The following is a 21,052-nucleotide window of genomic DNA, read 5'->3' as shown; positions in this document are numbered from 1 at the left end:
GGACATCAGTCTGCACCAAAAGCCACGCCCTGCACATACACACCCAGTCCTGTAAATTCCTGAAGAACAAGTCAGGTAAACAAACAAGTCTCTGCCTGCCTAGGCAACAAAACAGCTCAGTCTGCAAGCCACTTGCTCTTACAATCCCCTTTTCTGCAGAACAAAAGGCAGAGAGTTAATTAAATACAGCACAGATAAAGAAACAGCACAGAAGGTGTATGTTGCAACTATGCACTACCATGTTTTGACACTGACTTTGGAATCAGAGCAGAAACATTCAGGTCAGCTTCACAGCTGGTATATTCTGTCTCTAATACTTATTTCTCATTCAGAAAAAATATTATAAAACTATCTGTACATCATAAAATTATCTTATTCAATAGTCCATAGTCCTGGTAACACTGCTAGTCAGGCCTGTAGCTTTAAATCACTGTCTCCTCATCAGACAATGAGCTCCTCATGAATATATCCACATTTTAGTCAACCATGACTTCAGGATCTCAAAACCAAAGTATTTCAATGCTGACTGCCTCTCTATAACATTCTCATATTATGACATTGAAAGTTCAATTGTCTCTTCTCACAATATAAGGGAAAAAAACCAAAGTGGGAAAAGGAATATTATGTAAATATGATCCTTTAGTTGAAAGCAGTAGTTGGAATATATTGGGAATTACAGCTTTATTTTGCCTTAGTGATGCTGAATTTCTGTTTTAGGTGTTTTAAAGAATTACCACAAAATAAGAGATGCATAGTTTAAATTAAGGATAAAGAAACTAAGTTTGGCACAAGTGTTCCAACAATCACCAAGTGCTTGAATAGTCAAATATTGTATCTCCTATCAGACCACCTTGGCACATCATGTTCTCTTCCACTGTGACTACAACTCTTAAAGAAATTAGTTATATTTAGATTAAGAATTAATATTAGTTTAAAAATAAACCACATCAAATAACAGGTACTAATATCTGTGGGAACATTTGTACCTCATACCCATTTCTCAGCAGTTTTAAAAAGTATCTGTTAATTTATTTCACATACATGTATTTACATTGAAGGAAATTCACACCACTGAAAATACAACATTTACACATTCACAGATATACAGTTTTGCACTCTCTCCTGTGTTAAGACCAGGCACTCAGCTCTGCTATCTCTGCAATAAAGACAATATCAATTCTTAGCAGATGAAACAACTGGCAGGTTTAGTGGATTTTAAGCATCATCATGCTCTGTGTATGGTGGCTATACTCTTCAAGCTTTTAGATAGCAGATTATTTCACTGAAGAAAAATGCCTCCTGCATGGCATTTGCATAAGCTTCTATAAATCATAAGCATATACACATAGTTTCTGTTTTACCGTGTTATCAGTGATCCTTACTCTATAGAGTTCAGTTATCCTTGTAGTAGTTATTAAAGTTAATTCGCAGCAGAAAGTCCTCCAAATGTGGTTGGTATCCTCTATTTACCAGCTTTGTTACCACTGGAAAAAAATAAAAGAAATAAAGTAAGCTTCAACTAAGATTAATATTGTAAATTCATCCTTGACAGCATCTGTGCCTTTTAATTAAAAAAAAAAAGCATAATGCAGTAATCTGAGAACAAATGTATATTTTAACATAAGAAAAGTCCAGTGTTTCTTTCTGGAATTATAAAATATTTTAAATAAATGCAAAAAAAAAGACTATGTGTCAGTTCTAAGTGAAAGTGCATTATTCTAACAAAGCATTTCCTTATTATGTTGCTTTCATAGAAACAAAGAAATCACTGAATCTTTCACAATAAAGATGGTGTGTTCCTATCACAATTTCAACTGACCAGGAAGCATGTTTACATCCTCAGGAGACCTCTGTGAAAGAAGCAGCTCTGCTGAAGTTTTCTTGAGTGAAGTCCATTGTGAAAGAGAAAACCCAAGAGAAATTCCTAGGACAAAGCCCTCACGCTCTATGAACGAACACACCAACTGCTCTAAACATCCTCAATTACAAAGGAAAAAAGCCAACAGAAGCTCCCTAAGCTCACAAACATCCCATGCACCAATATCAAGGGAATTAGCAAGCAGCAGCAGCATGCAAGGAAGAAGGGGAGGTGTCATTTTAGAAGTTTGGGCCTGAGCCAGAGCCATTGAAGTCCAGACAACTTTGTATTGGCTTTCAATGGATTCTGGATCAACCCATTGTGGAGAGAGAGCATTTTACAATACATGGTGACTGAAGGTACAAGTGGAGATGAACAAGCACATATTTGTTTTGTAGTGCTTAACAAAGAGGGTGTAAAAAACTGGGTCACTCATCAGATTTCCTTACAGAATGGTCTATTAATCTCTGTCCATGAAGCAACCATAGATCTCGTAGTATGGGCTTAGGTGGCTCCCACAGGTGTTCTGACTTCCTGTAGAATTTGGAAGCAGCCATTCTAACTCATCCTGAAATATCTGTTTTTGGTCCTTTGATACCATTTTTGGACACCCTTAAAGAATAAAAAGGGCAGCTCATTTCCTGAAGAATATAGTCTGAACTAGAAAATATTTTAGAAGAATAGATCTAAGAAAAGCAGATGCACCTCCTTCAGGAATTCAAGTTTTCCTAAAAAAAAGGAACCCAGATCCCACAAACAACCTTTATAACAGATGAAGGATAAGTAATGTACTAAAACACAAGCAAGATCTGAAAGACAAATGGAAGGTAACCATTTCAGCACATTATAGCCTAAGGTGACAGTGAGATGAAATGTTACCATGGTAAAGGAAAGAACACTTGGCAAATAGTTGAAAAACTTGCCTGGAGCATGTGCTGGAAGGCTCTCTGAGCTTTAGTCCAACATGAGAATCAGAACTCCCAAATCTCATACTAGTGGCAAAATTCAACTGTCGCATATATATCTAAAATTACTTCTGAGTGGTATCTAACTATCTCTCATTGCTGCCAATAAAAAGTTTCAGAACTCACTTCCAGAGAAAAGAAAAAATGTATGCACAAAAGTACAGCTAAATACCAAATACTTATTTTGTAAATCAGCAAAAACTTACAGTCAGTTTTGAAATATCTGGTAGATTTCATGTGTGTACATCTTAATTGATGTATATGCAGATCTTGGCAAACCACAACAATGCAGTTTGCATTTGGGAACTATATTTCCAACACTCCCTAAGCATACAAATCTTCCTACCTATACATTATACTACCAAAATATTCCAGTAGCCAGTTGACCTTTTCTTCTATCTAGAATTTATGCAATTTCTTACCTTTGAATAAGAAATGGGAGTAATACTTGAAGGTATTGTAGGACTGCTGCATCAGACCAAAGTTGGGATGAACAGCCATTTGCTTCCCTGCATCGAAGCTCCACGACTGAGAGATGAGCTGGCTGCGGAACTTCAAGATGAGGCTGAAGATGCTGTGTATGATGTTCATCACAGGGGCTGCCTTCTCTGTCAACAGACCCCTGACAGAACAAAAACAGCTTCAGAAATTAGTTGATGCAATTTAGTGGTTGTAAGACTACAAATACAAAGGAGTGACAACCCTTTAGGTTAAAGATAATTGCTTAAAAAAATCCCCAAGACTGCAGCCAACAAATTTTAAACAAGGTGCCTAAATCAAACACAGTTTACTTGCACTTCCCAGAAACTTATATCTGCCCTGGAGAATCTGATTTCTAGAATGACATCTGCATGTGCAAAAGAGATGACATTTAACAACAACATGCTCTGAGTTTCCTTAAACTTTAATATTCTCTCATCCTACCACCTGCTATCCAAAGAGCAGCTCCAGGCAAGTCTTTTCTGATTAAAACTCGAAAAGAGAGACATGAAAGGAGAAATTTCTTTTCTTGCTTATAATTTCTGTTCCATATCATCTCCCTCCATCTCACCACTTCATCATTTCAGTGTACACTTTTCAAGAAGTAACCAAATAAACTCTAGCTCCTTTCCTTTTAGTCACACCACCCCTCTGCCTCACATACAGTAACTAAGGGGCTAAAAGCCTGTGATTCCTAAAAGATGGCTGTCTCTTGCACTGCCCATAAAGCTAGACAAATCTTTTTGTTCTTTCCAAGTCCAGCCCTGGTCACTGCACATGTGTATTAAAAGCACACACATTGTACAGGAGATGCATCTCATATCCTTCAGTAAGGCTTACTGTGCACACTAATGAAGAATGGAACAGCAGTAATTTACAAAGGATGGAGTGAAAGAAAAAGAACTGTGGTGTGTGTGCCCTTAGTTTAGAGCTGTCCTGAGCAGCTGGAAGCTTGCAGAGGCATAGTGACCAGGAGCAGGAGGTAACTCAAGGAGTCCAGGGAAATGAAAAGGATAGCTGAGAAAAAGTATCAAAGTACAGAGCTTGTGAGATGCCATTTCAAAAAGAAGTTTGTTTCTTACATAAGAACACTTTCATAGATAAAGACTAGTTAATGTGTCAGGTAAAAATCAGTTTTGCACAAATACATTAGGCTAGGACTGGTCACTCCCTTAACATGCATTTGAAGTAAAACTAAGTATGGTAGCTTGCCTGAAGATAGCTTTGTTGAGGTATTCAGCATGCGTTCTGTGAATTTCTTCTAGGTTGCCCACAGAAGACAGTTTGTTTCCAAATTCACACCATGTAACATGAAGGATCTGATTAGCAATGTAACCTTGAATTACTTTCACAAAATGCTGCATCTCATGTTTATACAGCTGGAGCTGTCGAAACTGGACAGAATTTGATGCACGACTCACTAAAGCTGAAAATAAAAGCAGAATCAGCCACAGAGACCATCTAAAATCAGAATTTTTTAAGGAATTAAGATTTTTATTAGTAGAGTCTAATCCTGTTTAAAATGCCTTCAGCACCTCTGCTAGACAATTGCTTGTATACAGTCATGTCAAAATTCAAAACCCACAGTTTTCTTTAGAAATCTTCCTTTGCATTTTGAACAGGATGCTCTCTTTCACTAGTCACACTTACCAGTGCGCTTTAAGTGAAACCAAACATCCTTGAGAGTCCACACCATGTGCTTCAGCTGAAGCAAAAAGGAGAAAATCTTGTTGTATTTATTCATGCAGCTCTCAGTAATGACAATGTTCAGAGGCCAGTCAACCTACAAGAAACAACAGTGCTAACCATACTACATTTTTTGTTAGAAATTGTAACATTATTTAAAATACAAGTATTTCAACAATTATTATGTATTTTAATAATGCAATGCAATGGTCAGGCTAAGTAAATCCTGCAGTTTTTACACATTATTTTACTCCATTCTTAGATACTGCATTCTTATTAACATATTCACTTTACCATTGTGCATAAGAACCATGGCATAACTGCAGTATTCTACCTTGCTCCATGACCTCTTACCTTGTACCTGAGCTCTAAACAACTCAGAGCATCCGGTGCATTGGGCGTGAACATTTCTGGGAGATACTTGAGGGCAAAAGAAAGATTGGAAGCAAGCTGGGTGTCACCATGAAGACTGTACTGTAGTGCTTTATTTAGGATAGAATTAAGAACCAGTGGATTCAGCAATTCACCAGGTGTTTGTCCTGATCCAAGCTAGGGATAAAAAAAACAACAAACAAACCACTAATTACACCATATTAATAAAAAGTCTTGGCCCTTGAACACGGGTGAATTAAAGCACAATGATAAAGTGGTGACTACCCTGCCTTGATTGGAAGTTTTTACTTCTGCCATAGGGACTCATGAACAGCATAAGAACCAACTTCTGAATTCTTTTCTGTTCACAGCCTGAAGGGTAATCTCATACCTACAGTGATTTATTTTCATATGTCTGCTGTGGTTCAGTTCCTCCTGCAGGGAATAGAGTCTTTAGAAAGCCAGGGACCCAAGGAATTTATCTGACTTGAATCTGCCTATCTCATCACCTCAGCACTCTCAGAGGTTTACAAATAAAGCTATCCATCAAGTCTAAATCCCCAGGTGTTTTCTCTAGTTGGGTCTAAGGCATTTTCAGGACTCAGAGAAATGCATTAACTCTCCTACAGCTGCCTATCTCCATGGGCAACCATCTATATCAACCCAGGCTATCTGTCCTACCTTGCTGTCTTCCCCATGAACACAGCAGTAAGTCATGAAAATACTGCCTCATCAGAGGGCCAGCACTCTCTTCACATGGCCTCCCCTCTGCTCTCTAGCTGAGGATATTTAAGGTAAGAGTAGGTAGCTTGCAACACAGTGGGTAGCTTTCCACTGGATTTTAGCAAATGGCAACAGGCTCTTCCAGCCTTGCAGCCAGCAGACAGGAGGGGACAGCAATAGTGCAGCAGTTTTCACAGGAAATAGTGAAGTACCCTTCTAGGAGTGCTTATATGTCCAAGACCTTTTTTCTCCATCCTTACAATATTAACAGAGTTCCTTGCTACACAGTACAAAAGAGGAAAACTCCACAAGCCAGGATTCCAATTCACACCATTCTCTCATTCCCATCCAAATCAATTCAGAGGCATGAAGGTAAAGCAGACAACCCAAACGCTGGGGTTAAGACAACAAAGCAAATACCTTCTCAAACAACAGGTCACTGAGTGACTGAGCAAACTCCCCATCTTCCATTAACAAAAAGTGTCTCAATGCTTCAAAATGCTTCTCTACATTCAGCTCCACAAAGTAGTAATCAACTATTGCTTTGTTCACAAGAGAAACACTAAGAATAAAAACACAGAAAAGATATTACACTTACATGCAACTCCTTCCTTACTGTTAACAATCAGCTGTGGCTACATCAGATTAATGCTCCAGTACTTAACTCTGCTCTCTAAGATGTTATTCATATAGGCAAAAAACATGAGACAAAAAATCTTCATCCATTATATATCAGAATTAAAACCTACCATTTCATGTAATTGGGTTCTGAAAAATACTGGGGAAGTATTTTAAGACTGGCTACATACAGTGATCTATAGAATATGCTGCTGGACCTGGACCAACATTTTATCAATAGCTGATAAAATGATCTCTGTCACCTACACAAATTAAAAGACTATTAAATCCCCAATAAGAATATACTAATTGAAAAAACTCTGACACCAGATATTAAGATCTATACTACAGTCTAGTAGTATAGATCTATACTATAGATCTATACACAGTCTACAGTACCATGTAGGTATTCAACCTAGCTCTAAATAATTTAACTTGCCTATCAGGGATAGGGTAATTCTGGCAGCACAAAAACTCAGGCTCAGTTTGCTGTGTGAATCTGTACACAGATCGTTCTGGTAGCTAATCAGATGTTTAAAATAAGGTTAGACAATAACATCTTTCTACATTGCACCAAACTTTGAGTATAGCATACTCAGAGCTAGCAGATGGAAACTTACATGAAAGCAGATTCTAAAAAAAGTGTCTGTAATTGTTTTCATGACAAAAGCTAATCTTGCACAAAGTAACAAAAACTTTTATTTAAAATATTATTAGATATAATAATTAAACCATCCAAGATGTATGTGGTTTCCATATATATCCCAATGGTAACACTAACAGCTTCTATTATACCTCAAAACAGCCTTGAAGCTGGAGTTCCCACAGAAGCATGAAATATACCCTGATCAATATGAGATTTCAAGAATCAAAATATTTTTTTTACTCCCTTAGCTTTCATCTTTCAAATATAAACTAGCACACATAAAGAATACACCTTCTTTTTAAAAGAACAAGGAAACTAATGGTGTCAAAATCACTGCTGCATAATGTAAAAGAGTTCCTTCTGAGTGCTTATATTCCAAACAGACATTCACATTTTTAATTTGCACATAAATGTCTAAGTTTATGTTATTATTTATCATGCAGATCTGAACTTTTTAATTACTAATGGACCATTTACTGAATTACTTCTAGGACCTAAGAGCAAATTTAAGACATCTATGTGCAACTCCTGTCTCAAAATAGAATTCAAGATTAATTGCGAAATTAATTGCATAATTCCTAACAAATACTCACTGAGATACAAGTGGAGCAGTAATAGAACGTTTCATCAGCACTGGCAGAGACAAGAGCTCACTCAGCTGTACAGCAGTTTCATCTGTTGCAGACTGCACTGTAGGATCCACAGGAAACGTGTACGACCTTGGTATCACGTGATGCAAGAGATGAGAAACTGGTGGTTCAGCTACATTTAAAAATATACAAACAATATAAGTTATTATAGTTAAGAAGCTTAATAATATGTTCCTATTAAACTCTGTATACAAACACCTCTAGGTTAGAAAATCGTAACATGTCAAAATGTATTTCTCATCTTTGTGCCTTGGAGCAAATTGTTTGGCTACTGCAGTTCCTAACATTGGTAATTTACTGAGAAGCCATAGCATTCAGCTTTCTAGCTCAAATTCACCACATCTTCTATTGATCTACTGTTCCAACAGTTCTACTCACACATCAAATCATAACTATCTTGATACTTTTCAATACAATACTGATCAGATAAGGTTTTCAAGTAAGCTTGTTCTTTCTTCCATGCATCTTCCTCTTCCCCTTCTCTCTCCTTAGTGGTGGCAGCATTAGCTTCAGAAGATAGAGTTTCTTGAGGCACGGTATCTTGTGAAATGGCCTTTTCAGGTTCTTCTCTCTAAAAGTCACGAATGGACAAATTTTATGAGAGATGCTGGCTTTGTCTGTTTAGGCTTCATGTGTTCCTACAGGTAACGGCCTAGCTGTTCCAAATGAAAAGAGAAGAGCTTACTCACCTGTGTGTTTCAGACATGTAAAAACAATATGATTTTACAGTGACTACTAGATTAGGAGAGAAATTTACTACCTTAATTATCAGTTCAATTTTTCAAAAGAAAAATAAGTTCCCTCCACAACCACTTTTGTTTCTTACCTGTAAGCTCTGTGAGGAATCTGGAGAAGGGTCCTTGTTGGCAACATCTGTAATTATTGTAAATACAATTAAAGTCAGCATTTACTTAGACCTGCTTATAATACTTGGTTCATACCTCAGATCTGCTCCTAAAGTTGTTAAAAATTCCTGTATAAACTATCACAGAAACAACCATACCAATAACAGTACCTCCTCACAGCCCCACCCAGGTAGTTTTATACATGTTCTCTACTTAAGGACCCTAAAGGTCCTATTTCACAAAATTTCAGGCTAAAAGTTTCATTTTTTAATGCTCTGCTTCTTGCATATAGGAGACAAGTCTAAGCTCAAATTCTTTCCTCTGAATTCTAGCACTATATGAAAAGTAATGCAAGGAATTAAGTGGAATAATTAAGGAAGAAAGGACCCATTTAGAAAATAAACATTCAGAGTTACTTTCACAAGCCCTTAAACAAATGCTGACTGAATAAACCTAATTTTATTTTACCTTCTTGTTTCTTTTCTATTGTATTTTCCTTTTTATCATCTTTAATATTAGCATCAGGAGAGTCAGATATCTGTGACTGTGGCAAAGTCTCTTCCTTAACTTGTGTTGGTTTTGCTTCCTTTCTGCTCCCTTCAGCAGGAGAGACCTCTTCACTGTACAGAAGTGTCTGAACTGTGGAGTCAGATGAAGAACCCGAAATGGCTTTACGATGAGGTATGGGATCACTTTCTGTAGATGGGGCCCACTTCCCTATTTGGATGCTAGACTGGGATGCGTGTCCAAAGGGGCTCCAACGGGATTTCAAAGGCTCTGTATCCGACACCAGCTCTCCAATTTTGATGTGTGATTGCGAGGCGTGCCCGTGGATGTTCCAACGAGGCCGGGCTGAGGCCACCTCTGACACGTTTTCACCAATCTTGATATTGGCATCAGATGCATGACCATGGCTGCTCCATCGAGGCCTTGTAGGAGCTACATTTGACACGTACTCTCCAATCTTAATATTGGCTTCTGAAGCATGACCATGGATGTTCCACCTGGGCCTTGAGGTCTCTATCTCTGAAGCATATTCCCCAATTTTAATATGAGCTTCAGAAACATGCCCATGAATATTCCATCGAGGTCGCCTAGACTCAACTTCAGAAGTATAGCTGCTGCTTTTTATATGGGAATCTGAAGAATGCCCATAAGGACTTGAATGTGGCTGGTAAGTGTCCACTTGAGGTACATATTCTCCCACTCTAATGTTGGCATCAGATGCATGTCCATGAATATTCCAGCGAGGCCTTCTGTCGTCCACATGAAATACGTTTTCCCCAACTCTGACATGTCCCTGCCAAGCTGCAGATGGTCTGAGAACTGTACTGAAATCATACTCGCTCTGCTGATGCAATGGTGTACTGTCTTTTTCTGCTGCTCCTCTCACGACAGGCTGACTTTCACTCACTTGCAAAGTCTCAGAAAGATCTGAGTTAATATTTTGGAATGCTTCATCTAGCAAAGATCCTTGTATCCTGACAGCAACACACTGTTCATCTTGTGACTTTGATAAGAAATCTTCTATATTCACATTGGAGTCAGGCAAGGACTCAGCACTGTATAGAGAACTGCATGCTTTCTCTGAATTTTGGAGATTGCTTTCAGATCCTGTTGCTTTAGGCTGAAAATGCTCATCAGCATTATTATTTGCTGGCTCTGGCACAGGCAGTGCTTTGTCAGCAGAAGCAGCATATTCCTGTTCAGTCTCAGATTCCTCTCTGCCAACTGTCTCATTAGAAGGCAGAGGTTTCACAAAAGACTCCTAAAAAAGAAATAATTATTACACTGTATGGCTGGTCACATATCAACCTACTAAGTAAGGTATTATTGTATTACAGGATTAAAAATTTTCCAATTTTTCTGATGACTACATAAATGATAACTACTCGCCTTGCTGTTACAGTGAACCTTGTGTTTACTGAACTGAAATGAACCATGAAATTAGGTCCCTTTAGGGAAACCTGGAACAGCAACTTGAAGTTTACGTAAGAAAATAAACTCACTTGTGAAGGTGGCTCTTTCTCAACAGGGGTTTTATCCAAAGCCAACTGGCACTGTTTATAAGGAATAATATCCAATTTTCTCCTGTAGCTTCCATCTGGAAGCTTTTCAAGCATTTCCTACAAGTTAAAAAAAAGAAAAAAGTCTTTAAGTATCAAGTACTAAATTTTCTAAATTACACTTCTTAAATCTTTTTAGGAGGTACCTCAATGCGTTTTTGATCTTCTAACAGAAACTTAAGACGGGCTGTTTCCAACTTGTGGCGCTGGATTTTCCATAATTTTCTTTGTTCCCTACGGGCTGCATCATCAGAAAGTTTACTATAATGGTCAATTAATTCCTGCCTAAATGAAGGTAAAAAGAAAGCTAAGTTACAGATTTTTGCACATTGATTTTCATCTTCCCATCTAAAGAGTAAGACTTTTTAGCCCTTCAGAACTGAGAATTGGTTCTTAAAATGTAGAAGCCAGAGGCTTCAGTCACAGAGAATAAACAGGTGGAAAACACAGTACTGCATTTTTAGTCAACATATATTTCTGTAACTATTTTTAGTAGGTCACTCATTTCGCTAAAGTAATTTTAGATTAAACAGAAGAAAGTGAAATATCAATCTAACTCCAACTGCTTTTTACTTCTGCTTTGACATACATGTGACCATTTTTGCTGTGGGCTCTGCTTTTAGATTTTAAGATGCAGTCAACTTTTTTCCCTGTAATTCTTATTATAGCAAAACCCAGACTGCATAGGGTTGGCACAAATTAGTGGGTCCCAGATTTTTTGGCCACTAACCATTTGTAACAAAATTGCTCACAGATTACCAAAAATTCTTACATCCATCTTCTAACTGCAAATATTACCCTTGTAGAACAATGTCTGCAAACTACTGTAAATTTTAACATACAATTATTTTTTCCTGAGATCTTTATGATAATTTTGAAGACAACTCGGATACATTTACCTTGCCTTTTTTTCCAGTTCTTCTTCTAAAGCTTTCAGTCTTTTTTCTCTCTCTCTGAGCTCTCGAGCATAGCTGAAATCATCGTCAATCTCCTCCTGCTTTATCGCAAGACGACGCTGCATAAATATTTAACACTTTTAAAAGCTGTTCCCAATACCAGCTGTAACACACACATCTACAAGAAGTTCTTATTTGTATACACCATGAGCTACTAATTCAACTTCAGTACAACATATCCATTTATTTATCTGCCTAAGAAATACAGTCTGCCTCTAGAATGGCAGAGAGATACCTCTTGGTCCTTTGCAAACTGTTCTTTCAGCTTCTGAAACTCTTCCCGTTTCTTTGCATCCAAAGCCATTCGTTCTGATATTTGCTTGTCTGTATTAAAATAAAGATACTGTTAGTTTACATTAACAAACCCACTAGAGAAGACATAAAATGCCATTATAACTTACCACTAATGGCTTTCAGTACTTTGCTAGCAGTTTCCCGAGCATGAACAATTAATTCTTGTTTGGCTATTTCCATGCGCAAATCCTAAAAATAAAATACAAGAAAATAAAATTGAATTAAAAAAAAAAGCCAAGGTGGAATTTTTTCTATTATTTTAGACTTGAAATACACTGATACACAGTTGCAAAGACAGATGCACATTTTATAATGGTTATTAATCAATTAATACAACAAAAATATGAATAAAAGAAGTAAGTAAATGCAAAATCTACAAACTAGTATTGAAAGTTAATACTCCAGATTTTAAAACAAACCAAATCCATCTGATATATAAGCTAAATTAATGGAATCTGAAGGCCAGAAATATCTTTGTAGTTAAAATGTTCTGAAAAAACAATTAGCCATGGAAATCACAATTAGTCTTATCTGGTTATTAATTATCTTACCTCATTTGTTAAATCAGAATCTAACAGTCTTTTCAGTAAGAGGACAAATCTCCTGAAGTAAAGAACTAAGATCGAAGTCTAACACTCATTTAATATATGAAAAGGCTAAAAAATGTCAACACACCACCTATACTTTTAAAAGCTATATTACATAATTTCAATATTTAATAATTTTTATTTGCTGCAATTAAAACTGCAATTTGCCCACAAAAAAATTCTGACTGTAAATACAAATTCTTTAGAGGTTATAACAAAAATGAAAATTGACTATTGTAAAAAAATCATAATGAGGTATTTGTTCCTTTATTCATTTACCTTTTCCTCCTTGCTTATGGAACTGTATCGAGCAATTCTTTCCATTCGACCTACGTACACTGCACAATCTCTCTCTATTTCTTTCAATTCTTCAAGGGAAAAAATAACTGAAATCCGGGGAACAGGTATATCTGACCAACATATATAATGCTGAAAAATGAGAGATTTCCTTTTACATACATTTTAAAGAGTGTAAAATTTTATATTATGAATTCACATTATACATTTTTTTAACTTAGTCCTGCTTCAAGACACTGACACAAACCTCCATACAGGATCTATTTCACTTGAGGTATTAGGCTTACTCCTGACACTACATAGCTGATAATGAGCTGCTCTGCCCTGTTGAGACTGAGCAGCTCTGATGTTAAGGAGAACGCTTGCTACCTGGGAATGCCTACAGACTTTAGACACTTCTCTGGTTGTTTTATTTTTGGGCATATAGAGAGAAGACACAAAGTAGTCGAACATGTTTTTCTTATCAAGGACAAGAATCATTCTGCAAAATACCAATAAACAGAACTTTTTGAAAATGCAGTGATACAACTGAAAGAACTGTGCAGAACTGAGCCATGACCTGCTAAGAGTGAGGCAGCTTTAAACCAAAAAGAAGTAGTGCAAGAAGTGGAAGGCACTTGTTTGAATGCCTAAAATATTTCTGCTTTCAAAACTAAGAAAAAAAATACATCATGTACATTGTATACAATAAATCTGATGGTGTTAAAATGTATATTTCTGCAGTGAGGTGGTAGCAAGTAGAATGGATAATCAGCTCACAAGTATCTAAGAGCAAGTAATTGCCCTTCATCATCCTACTTACATAATACCAAGGGATAAGGGAGTGAACTTGCTAAAAACTCTTGCTCTAGAGAGTAATGTAATAGGAAGGAAGCAACCCAAAACTTACCCTGGGACAGCACAATTTCAGCAAGTTTATAGTTTTCCCACATATGTATACATCATTAGCAATATGCTTAAGAAATACAGGGACACAGTCTTCTACTTCTTTTGAAATCAATACATAACCATGAGTCCAGTAATGCTTATCTGTGTAACAAAAAGATGGAAATACGTCTTTTAGTTATTTAATTAACAGCACAAATTATATAAATTAGAAATGCTCCATATATATACTGTACCTCTGAAACAAAGATAATCCTCATTCACCTGAATCATAAATTCTCCATAAACATCTCTGAACACACCACTATATACCCAATCATAGATAAATCTGAAAAAAAAATTGTACAATATTGAAAATCAATCCTCTTGCATTCTCTTCTTTATTATAGCCAAGGGGTTAGTATGCTCTTTAAAATCCCAAAAGACACAAGATATTGACAGGATAAAAAAGCCATCAATTAAGAGCTGTGACACTGACATTTAAATATACAGGAAATTGTGGCTCTACACCTTGCTTAAACTATTTTTAATAGAATATTTTAGCGATAATTAGTTTAGATAAGAGAACAGTGCATCAATTAAAACAATGATTTTATTCCTGCATATCAATTTACTAAATATATATAAAAAATATACAGAAAACTTCGCAGCACATCACATGCACAGCAAGAGAAAAGCAGAAAGGATTTGTTTTAAACAGAGGTAATTTCAGCAGGGAGAAACTAAAAGGGTATAAAACAAAGATGCAATACCAAGTACTTTTTCCCCAGACCCAGAGACATTTTTAATATACATGCAATGATGAGAACTACTATTTTGGCATATTTATTCATGCTTTTTCATATTTTCTCTGTGTGAGCCAAACTTTTAAAGAAATAAAAAACCCACTACTTTTATACAACCTGAGGCTATAGATAAAAAGGCTCAGAGGTCCTGGAAGATTTTTTTTTTAATTTTTTTTTATTTTTACTTAACACTGTGCAACAAAGAGGAAGCATATGACACAGCAAACTCTGCTCAACTTCAAGGTTGTAAGTAAAAAGTTAAGCACTTTTAAATTGTTAAATCTGATGCTTCTGTCACTTATTTGAGCAACAACTTGTATTATTTAATTTCCTTCAGGTTAATAAATGAGTGGGTAACACTTTATGCAGATAATAGAGGCTTCTTCCAGGGTAGTCCTGCTCATGTATAATTGATGCTTCAATAGATATCTGCAGCAAATTTAGGAATCAATGTAGCAATCCAGATTTTTTTAGGTTCCATGTGATGCCCTTGGTATTTCAGAAATCTGACTTCCTTCTATAAATAGCAGGGTAAGAGCTGTGAAGATATTTCAGTGAGGCTTCTGGTAAATCTGAAATTAAATTTCTCTGAAGATCATTTCATGTAGAAGGAAGAAAACACAAGAAGGGTGGCCATGGGAGGAATCTTAAATTTAGAGCATTTTGACAGACTTTTGTTTACTCTTGTATTTTTACATCTATTATGTAACATTGCAAACTGATGATGGGCTACAGCTATAATTCCTGTAAATAGTTTTAAAAAATTGACCATCTCTTCAGATGTCTGTAAACTAATAATTTTTAAATTGATGAGCACTGCTTAACAAGACTGTTGCAATCCAAGGAACTCTACTTTTAGTTACTCCTATTATCAGTTAGTTAGATGTACTTAATGAACAACAGATATTTTATTCATTTTCGCTTACTAAAAAGCCCACAACAAAAAGACAGTGGAAAAAAGCATGAACTTCCCCAGTTTGTACAATGAAAGAAACTTGTTCATTTCCAGTTTCATGATTTTAACTGAGGTATGAGAAGAAAAAAAAAAAGTTTATCCAAATCTTATATTCCAGTATGAATTTCCATGACCAGCAGCAAGAATTAAGTCTTATTTACACATATTTATTTACTAATCTAGCCACACATAACCCCTTACATTGTTACTGAGCTAAGAGGGACAGAACAGCAAAATTAATTAATTTTAATATATACTGCATATACAGACATGTATTTTTTTCTGAAAATATTAAAAAACCACTGTTAAACACACAGATTTACTAACCAGATTACCAATTCATAATTCTTAAACTCAGTTATGCAGAGAACAGTATGGACACACCTTGTGTATGGTTCACAGCTTGTCTTCAACAAAGACAGAAGAACTGGATAATGCTCATTGCTACAATTGTTGAGAGCCTCTTTGTACAGATATGAAAGCAATTTAACACCCTAAAAATGAACAATATTTTAACATTAGGCAACACACTTCACAACAACTTTAATAACAAAAATACATGGCTTGACATAATTCACTAAACACAGAAGGCAGATTCATCTTATTTCCTCCATCTATTTGCAGTTTAGATCACTTTACCTGAGCAAGTACCTCAAGCTCACTTTATCATCTCTAGAGTGAGACAGGTATGTTTAGAGTTGACTAGAAGGCTTATTTTGAGCCCTTTGTTTATTTTAGGAATTGAAAACCCTGGACAAATTTCCAAATGTTTATGCATCTGGAGAAAGGATTATAGTGCTTTAACTGGAGGTCCAGGATCATGGCTTTGCTAGCAGAGAGACCAGCACTAAGTATTTAATGTAAAATCCAACATATTTGAAGAATATTAACATTGAAACCCAAAACAAACATAAAAATATCAAATAAAAAAATCACCGTAGGAAATGAAGCACCAGCTCCACCACTGATCCCCAGCGCTGTTGTTCCTATGCCACACAGTTCAGCCAAATACCTAAAAAACAGTATTAAAACACATGTAAAAACTTCATCCAGGAGTCTCCAAGATCAGTGATGAACTTTGCTGAATTTGAATACTGTACAATAATCACACTATCTGCTGAATGATAACAGGCATAACAAAGAAACTGAGTATAAAGACCTTGTATGTTTTCCCTTGAATAGTCTGGATATAAAAAAAAAATTCTGTAAAACAGAGGAAAAACACTGATAGACTAAATAAGAATGCCCATGCAATATGGTCTTTTTCAGTGTATATGAAGAGATTGCACATTTTCTGCAAGGAAAAGCTTAAACATTTAATATCATTCTCTTACCTCAGCTGACGACCTAATTTTCTGAATAGAAAGCTGATTGTTAGAAGACTTAAAGTAGGAGGTGTTGACAAAACACAGGCTCGGTAATATTGAAGATACTTTCTCAGTCCACTTGTGAATGCCTGGTAGGAACAGAAAATATTTAAAGTCTTACTGTGAAAGTTGTTAACAGTCTATCAATGTCTCTCACAAGCCTTTTAGTAAAATAAATGGCATATGCAGGTAAGGGAGACTTGAACACCAAAGTAAGGGGCAAGTGAGGGTCCATGCAATGAGCCCGATGGCTCCTCTATACTCTTCACACATGCAGTGCATAGAGCCTGTAGCCATGCACAGTGAAATAAAACATCTTGGTTCAGATTCTTTGACTAGTCCTTTGAGGAGCTCCTCATTCTCTGTAATACCAACCCAAGGAAACCTGCTTCCTTACTTTTATGCCTAAACTGAACACTGCAAAACACTCATCTACGACTTTATCTAACAGAGAGACCTTCTTAACAGAAATTGAATAACATTGCTGTAAATCAAATATTCAGAATGAATAGGTTTTCATAACTAATCCCAACTTAATTGTATGCATTAGGAACAGATTAAATCACCAGATATAACAGAGCGCACATACAGCTCAACATAATATACAGAGGACTGACATGGAAAATTTGCACTTAATTTTGAGCCAAGGAAAAGTAAAAAAAAAAAAAGTAAAAAGTAGAGCTATTCAATACCATATTTTTCTACCTAAGTTTTTATGTTTGAAAAGTATTTTATATATATATATATATATACATATATATACACAGTGTACTAAGAAATTTTATGTATTCTAATTTTATACATCTTTCTGTATAAATAAATAATGTTTTTAAAGCATTTAAAAATTTTGATTCTTTAGTCCACAACAGAACAATATCACTAAACAAAAGGTAACAAAGACATTTTACTGTATGTTTCAGTGCAAGCAAGCCCTCAGCACAGAGAGCTGAGATTTAAATTCAGCAGCACTGTTCCTTGCTGACCTGGGATGGAGCATTACACTAAAAATACCCTGCAGTTTTGCAGAATGCAGAAATTCCAGCTTTACATGAAATCAGTCACCTTCTCTACCTCAGATAATTGGCTCATTAAATCCAGTTGATTTAATGCAATTGTTTTACCTGAAACACAAGTCCTTTGCTGTATGAGGAATCCAAAACTGGCTGAAGAGAAAAACGACTCAGCCGTGTGTAATAGGTTCCATACTCTGCAACTTCCGAGAGCAGGTTATGCATTGTCTCTGGTGATGTTCCAGACACATACACCCCCTCCTTTATCACAAATGACTGAGCAGCCTAAGAGGACATAGGGAGGAAAAAAAGAAAAGGAAGGCAGATTCAATGATTTCTAGAGCAGTACTGTGATTTAAAATAGCAAATACTTACACACAAAAAATAAGAGCAGATGAATTCTCAGTTTAGAGACTCAGGTGACTGAGTCTATACAGCTAGGACAGTGAGACAAACATGGAATTGCGGCAAAATTGTAGGAGTAGGAATGATGCCTTCAAATGTAGAGAATAACACCCTTTACTTAATTCCTTAAAACCCAATTCTACAAAATTATTTACACATCTATTTTCAAGTACTCATAAACCTATTTTCCCTTTAGAAAACTACAAATAATCTTAGCCTATTCCAGTAACATAATTACTGCAATATATAAATACTGCCCTGTTGACATTAGGCAACATTCAACTTCTTAACACTTGTCACAACTGCAAGATCTCAGCAGAAATAAATGTATTGAAGAGGAAACCTCTATTAAGGAAAAAACCAAAAAGATTTGACTAGGAAGGGCAGATAAAAATCCTCCCTACCTGATTGAGTGAAAATGTAGTGGATACCACACCAATGAGGACATTCAAGACATCCTTAACCAGTTCAGGTTCTTTCACCAGCACAAGCTGAGGAAGCTGAAGTACAGTATTAGTAAATAGCTGCAATTCCCCTTCTCGAAGTTTGTAAAATTTGTCAAAAGCTTCTCTCCCAGCTTCAGTAAGATATGGTTCCTCTCTTTTACCAGGTGGGCTGTGTCAGAGTAAACACAACATTACAAGGTGATTGTGTGAAAAGAAGGAAATACATCTCTTACAGGAAGAAAGAAGCATTTCAGAGTTTTGCACAGACCGAATTCCTCACAGAAAAGTTACTTGTAATATACATTTGTAAGGGAATGTGCATTCAGTCAATGAAACCATAGCTCAAACTCAGTGCAGAGAACAAATACATAAATACATAGATAATTTGAACATCAGTTCAAAGAGACAGAATCCTTGGCACAGAACTACCAGCTGCTTTTATGGCAGTTTTCACACTAGGAAAACAAGGAAAATATATGCCATATTTCCATAGTTCATTTAATGCTAATATTCAAGTAAGTTGAAGACAAATACACTCCAACTGCTAGAATGAACTTCTATTAACACATTTTACTTCTTTGCAGTGAAGATTACTATCCCCTCCAAAACAATTTCTATTTCCAATTCTTCCAAAACCTCTGAATTCCAGTAGCAGGTATTACACAAAATCAGTCAGGCATATAGTCTATATATGACTCTTAGACACTTACAGTCTAAATGGCAGCAAGGAAAACTGTCTTGTTCTAGGAAAAAAGCTCAAGTGGGCTACAGTGGCTTTGAAAGGTCAGAACAATGAACTTCTGAGTTTCTGAGCTTCTAAGTCTCAGAGATAAAAAAACACTGTTTAACAATGCAACAGCACACCAATAGATTATTATTTAAAATTAAAGAAAACATACAGAGCAAAGCTTCTCCAAGAATCAGGCTCACCACTGGCCATCTGAAATCTCAGAATACCTGCCATACCTGCTTTTTCTTTTACTTTCCATTTCAGGGGAGCCAGGAACCCTTAACAGGACTGCAGAGAGCTTTCTCTCAGGAGATGTATCTTCTACTCAAAAGCCAAAAGAACTATAAGCCTAACCAGACCATCAAGAAATCTGCGATAATTTTCTCATTTGTCTACAGGATGAGGAAAGGAATACAATACTCTACAATACAGGGAGATATTTGTTTAAATCTTCTACTGCTCTACAATTACCACTTTCTCTTTTGAAACTGAAAACATGGAATCATTTTATATTGAGACAAATTGCATAGCATGTAAGAAGTCAAAATAGTTAGAAAAATGCTGCATTCACACAGTGTTTTCCTAATCTCTTCATTTTTTGACAATGGTGATTTTATCTCTTCCTGTGAAACTGCTGCACTCTAAGAACCAGTCTGCTGAAATCACACAACTTTTATTCCTTTATTCTTATTAATGCAGCATATTGAAATCTGTGAATTACACATGCTCATTTCACTATTTATACTGAGGTCATGTGGAACTAAGATGCAATGCACCTTCACACATTTGCATATGGTCACAGTAAATTTACCAGCAAGATCAGACACATACTAGCCAATTCTTTCCCAACATCTTCGTTTGCTGGGTCCATACGTAAGCACTGCATCCCACAAGTCTATGTCTGGAGTCATGCTTGGCTCTGACTGAGAATCAGGAGTCAGGTTGGATGCTGACTGGAATCCCTCATCTTCTGACTGGTCTATGCTTTGGGGAACCTGTCAGAAAGAGTTCAAATGTCAGACATGGAAACATTTCACTGAAGACACATTTGTTAATGAAAAAGATGTTTTGCTGTCATTTGTGACCAAATGACTCAATGTGACCCAACCTCTCTCACCTACCCTCCAATTATATCAAGTTTAAATTTTTATTGTAGGCACTCTTTTAATCTTATGAGTCTCTATAGGTATTAATGCCCATACATAAAAAACAAATCACCTTCAAAATAATATACTACACTGGGGGTTAAATTTTAAACTTTCTTGTTTGGCAAGCAAATGGAGAATCTCTGATATGGACATTCAACAATGTGTAGCATTAATACTGCTTTACCATTTGTTCCAGGCAAGGGATCCAGGCCACAGATCTTCAAATTCATAAGCATTTTGTTAACTATGACTAACACAGTTTGTTCCCCAATTCATAT

The 21,052-nt window shown here is 36.1% G+C and overlaps 1 protein-coding gene across 1 annotated transcript in view; it reads right to left on the bottom strand.

Moving 5' to 3' along the window:
• Window positions 1–272: 272 nt before the first annotated feature.
• The window catches only part of TUBGCP6 (tubulin gamma complex component 6), a 40,292-nt gene continuing 19,512 nt past the window's right edge, over window positions 273–21,052 (bottom strand). Inside the window, exons 22-45 of the mRNA XM_066550681.1 lie at window positions 20,458–20,621; window positions 18,855–19,065; window positions 18,157–18,330; window positions 17,003–17,124; window positions 16,605–16,680; window positions 16,053–16,162; window positions 14,165–14,256; window positions 13,933–14,072; window positions 13,026–13,175; window positions 12,267–12,348; window positions 12,101–12,189; window positions 11,809–11,924; window positions 11,056–11,194; window positions 10,853–10,969; window positions 9,312–10,611; window positions 8,825–8,871; window positions 8,377–8,569; window positions 7,942–8,110; window positions 6,505–6,646; window positions 5,344–5,538; window positions 4,954–5,086; window positions 4,516–4,729; window positions 3,246–3,445; window positions 273–1,484 (exon numbers count right to left, since the gene is read on the bottom strand). Of these exons, the coding sequence (XP_066406778.1) occupies window positions 1,393–1,484; window positions 3,246–3,445; window positions 4,516–4,729; window positions 4,954–5,086; window positions 5,344–5,538; window positions 6,505–6,646; window positions 7,942–8,110; window positions 8,377–8,569; window positions 8,825–8,871; window positions 9,312–10,611; window positions 10,853–10,969; window positions 11,056–11,194; window positions 11,809–11,924; window positions 12,101–12,189; window positions 12,267–12,348; window positions 13,026–13,175; window positions 13,933–14,072; window positions 14,165–14,256; window positions 16,053–16,162; window positions 16,605–16,680; window positions 17,003–17,124; window positions 18,157–18,330; window positions 18,855–19,065; window positions 20,458–20,621 (4,467 nt within the window). The 3' untranslated portion in view covers window positions 273–1,392. The remainder of the gene's footprint in view (window positions 1,485–3,245; window positions 3,446–4,515; window positions 4,730–4,953; window positions 5,087–5,343; window positions 5,539–6,504; window positions 6,647–7,941; window positions 8,111–8,376; window positions 8,570–8,824; window positions 8,872–9,311; window positions 10,612–10,852; window positions 10,970–11,055; window positions 11,195–11,808; window positions 11,925–12,100; window positions 12,190–12,266; window positions 12,349–13,025; window positions 13,176–13,932; window positions 14,073–14,164; window positions 14,257–16,052; window positions 16,163–16,604; window positions 16,681–17,002; window positions 17,125–18,156; window positions 18,331–18,854; window positions 19,066–20,457; window positions 20,622–21,052) is intronic.

This window comes from Molothrus aeneus, chromosome 5 (genome assembly GCF_037042795.1).
Source record: "Molothrus aeneus isolate 106 chromosome 5, BPBGC_Maene_1.0, whole genome shotgun sequence".
In the NCBI taxonomy this organism is placed as follows: Eukaryota; Metazoa; Chordata; class Aves; order Passeriformes; family Icteridae; genus Molothrus; species Molothrus aeneus.
Note: the sequence above shows the minus strand (reverse complement) of the source record. Positions and strands in the feature narration are given on the sequence as shown.